General features: G+C 38.5%; 1 protein-coding gene across 1 annotated transcript; it reads left to right on the forward strand.

The window, feature by feature from the left end:
* The first annotated feature begins 2,418 nt into the window (after positions 1–2,418).
* LOC147609033 (disease resistance response protein 206-like) lies at positions 2,419–3,348 on the forward strand. The gene has a single exon (XM_086788477.1). The coding sequence runs from the start codon at positions 2,618–2,620 to the stop codon at positions 3,194–3,196; it is 579 nt and encodes a 192-aa protein (XP_086644603.1). The 5' UTR covers positions 2,419–2,617; the 3' UTR covers positions 3,197–3,348.
* Positions 3,349–4,061: the final 713 nt, after the last annotated feature.

The following is a 4,061-nucleotide window of genomic DNA, read 5'->3' on the forward strand; positions in this document are numbered from 1 at the left end:
CAAATAAAAAACATTCTGCAATCATTATAAATAGTGTCATTAATGTATGAAATCTAAAATCCATTTTCAAGAATTATATTTAATAATAATTACTTGCATAAGTAAATCTCATTATTAATTACTTTTGTAACTAATTTTAATTTTCATGAATACAAATAATTTTTACATAATGATCACGTTGCTATGATTAAATCATTATTTTGAATAACTATCTATTCTATTTAATATTTAAATTTTATATAATAACATCTCCTTTTTTGTAATACTTTTTTCTTTCCGTATTATCAAATATATTCATTTTTTTCATAACCTTGATTAATCTAATAAACATTTCTATGAGATCTAAGCATAATCAATTCTAATAGTGAGATTCCATAATCAATTCAATATCATCAGGTTTAGTAATATAAAAACGTCCCTGCATAGTTCTAACAATAGGATCGTTCTCCAAACCTCCTATAAAAATGTGAAGTTGTGTTCTCCATGTCAATGAAGAAAAAAATAGGCCAAAAGAAGGTAAGAAGGAAAAAGATCTCTATTTGTCAAGCACTATAGCTCACAAAATCAATTCACAAATACACAACAAACTAATGAAAACGAATTCGAATTTTAAGCACTAAATCTAAGCATATTAGACTTAATTTTAAGATATATTCATTAAAAAAATATTATTTTTGACAAACAAAAAAACATTCTTCAATCATTATAAATAGTGTCATTAATGTATTATATCTAAAATCTATTTTCAAGAATTATATTTATAATAAATCTTGCATAACTAACTCTCATTAATATATACTTTTCTAACTATCTTTAATTTTCATGAATACATATAATTTATACGTAATGATCACATTGTTATGCTTAAAATCATTATTTTGAATAACTAGCTATTCTATTTAATATATAGAAATTTTATATAATAACATCTTATTTTTTGTAATACTTTTTTCTTCTCGTATTATCAAATATATCCCTTTTTCGTAACCTTGATTAATCTACTAATCATTTCTATGAGATCGAAGCATAATCAATTCTAATAGTGAGATTTCATAATCATTTCTATGAGATCTAAGCATAATCAGTTCTAATAGTGAGATTTCACAATCAATTCAATTCTCTCTCTTGCTTTTAATTATCTCTCTCTCTCTCTCTCTCTCTCTCTCTCTCTCTTAATTGTTTCTTTTCTCTCTACATTGGGCACTCTCATCCCCTTTTTTAAAAGAGAGGAAAAAACAATAAGAGATAAAGAGAGCGGATATCTATGAGAGAGAGAGAGACACACACACACACAGAGGGGGGGTGCGTGAGAGAGAGACATGGGTGGTGGGCGGTGGCCTTAAGTGAGGGAAGGGCCCCCTCACTAAGAGAGATGTCACCCATAGTGGGGTGGACACCCACACTAAGGGCTATGTCTCCCTTAGTGATGGTGTCCACCACACTAAGGGCGATGTTGCCCTTAGTGAGGCGATAAGGCACCTGCTCCTCTCTCTCTCTCTCTCTCTCTCTCTCTCTCTCTCACTCACTCTCACCCACCCCTTCTTCATTTAGCAGGAGGCAGGATGAAAAGACACACTTTATCTCTCTATCTCTTTGCGCCATATGTTTTATTAGTGCTTGGTCCCCTTTTTAAAGTGGACTTTGTATTTATGTGCGCACACATGTTCTTATATATTATATTGTGCAAAGAGTGGTGTCACAAACCATCTCTACAGACATTGTTTTGTGTATAACTCATAATTCTTTTTTAACAAGTACCATACAATTCCACATTTTATATTGTTTTTCAAGACTCATTGGAGCTTTATCAATATTGGGGGTCTTTAAACATAGACCTTGGCAGTTTCTTGGGGGGCTCACTCCCATAAATATGTAAGCGTAGCATGTGGGTTCAATACAAGGGGTTTTCTAAATCCATTTGGAAGGAGAGAAAGTATACTAGAAATTTTGGTTTGCTCTCATGGTTAGTAAGGTGGGTTGCTCTATGTTACATATATAACATAATTGCCTAACTTTCTGGGGGATACCAAAAGAGAAGGTCATGTTTTGTTCGTTGAGCTCCTCGAAATAGAATGTGTATTGTCGAAGACGTAAAACTATGTGCAAAATCTTGGAGAAGGCATGGGGTCTCTATGTGTCACACTAACGGTTGTTTTGATTTGTACTTCTGTAGGTTTTACCATGCCTTACTCTCTATGTGTGGTGGTGAGTCACTCCACTGGACCTTGCGACCTGCTCCTAATTGGGATATTGCAACAAGTCTTTAGGACCTTTGCAAGCGAATTGTCAAACACATTTGTCTATTATTTAACAAGAGTCTCCCCCACGGCCCGTTAACTGCGCCGATATCTACAAAATGGGGCGTTGACCCCATAAAATCCGCAAGATGGGACGTTTACTAGTGTATTACAAATAGGAGCTTACTCCGCTCCATCAGATCTATCATCCCGCCTTAGGTCTGCTTGTTACCAGGTCATTCATTAGGTCAGGTTCTCATCTGCTCCTCCCATCCGGACGTTAGCACCAACTGAGTCTTAGATATCCCACCTAATAATTTCCCTGCAGCTTGATCAAGCGAGGTACTTTTGTGTGATCACCGCTCCTCCGCTGTATTGAAATGCCCCCTGCAGCTACCAGCAATATGCCCAGCCGCTTGCTCCTTGCAGCATGCCTGTTACTGGCGCTGATCAGCCTCAATGCCACGCCAGCTTCTTGCCACAAGAAGAACATCAAGGCCGGGCCGTCCCGCTACAGATTCTACCTCCACAACACCGTGTACAACCCGATCGTGAATAACACCTACTTCACCTCGGTGTATGGTCCGCTCCCTCCGGGCACCTTCTCCAACCCCTTCAACTTCGGCGTGGTGGCCACCTTCGAGGCCCCCCTCACGCTGGGCGCCTCCAACACCTCGGCGTCGGCCGGGGTGGCGCAGGGCTTCTACGTGCTGGACAGCCAGAAAGGCTACGTGCTCTTCCACACCTTCACGGCCACCATCGACGACGGCACCTACAAGGGCACCCTCACCATCATGGGCCAGATCGACGAGGCCCAGAAAGTGCGCATACTCACCGTCGTTGGCGGCACCGGCGACTTCCTCCTTGCACGCGGCCTCGTCACCAATCGCCTCGTCGAGATCGTGCGGGTCGCCCCTGCCCGATGGGTCCTCTCCTTTGATCTCGACCTCTATTACTAGACCACTTGTTTGCATGATGCATGCCTTCCGCGTTGCTTTTTTTTTTGGCTATACCAAACATCTGTATTATTTATTTTCAAAAGCAATGCATCCCAACAGCTCCAATTTTTACAAATCACAGCACGAAATAAATACATCACTAAACTTACAAATTGTCATCCAATAAAATGCTCAGTAGACTGTAGGCCTGCTCAGTAGACTGTAGGCCTACTTTTTCTTGAAGGAAGAGTAGAGTACACAAACACGGAAGCCAAATATTTGTAGGCATGCATGTGTTCAAGACTAGTTAAACTTGTATAAAACAAAACTAAGAAGATGAAAAGGAGAATGGGAATGCTCGGTGACGTATTTATTTTTGAACGATAGTGGAGCACATAAGCAATGAAGCCAAATGGACGCATGCATGTGTTCAATAAAACAAAACTACGCTTTGAATTCTATCCTACTTGTCCCTTGTGTGAGGTCATCGTATTATATGACTCCCTTATTGAACTTACAACCTCCTTACTAGCCTCTCATATCTTTAAGCCACTTTAGTAGTTTTTTGGTTCTATTGTCGAAAGAACTCCTTTGGTCATTCCTTATCATTAATCCCAACACACACTAGCTAATATTTCATCATCTATGATGCAAGAGAACAAAATGTGAGTCTCCTTACCTTGGCTAATGTGGAGAAATATCAATATGATCTCAAACAAGAGTTATATACTATATTCTTATGAAAGAGGATATGTGTCACTAATTCTTAGAAGTTTGTACATTTTCATGAAAAATATATATAGTTCCTCATCAAAAAAGAGGTAGATAAGTGTACATTTAGAGAAAGTTCCAACATCTCACTATAGCTAAAATGGAGTGCTCTCTC

The sequence above is a fragment of the Cibotium barometz genome, chromosome 52, assembly GCF_041138505.1.
Source record: "Cibotium barometz isolate CiBa-2024 chromosome 52, ASM4113850v1, whole genome shotgun sequence".
Taxonomy (NCBI): Eukaryota; Viridiplantae; Streptophyta; class Polypodiopsida; order Cyatheales; family Cibotiaceae; genus Cibotium; species Cibotium barometz.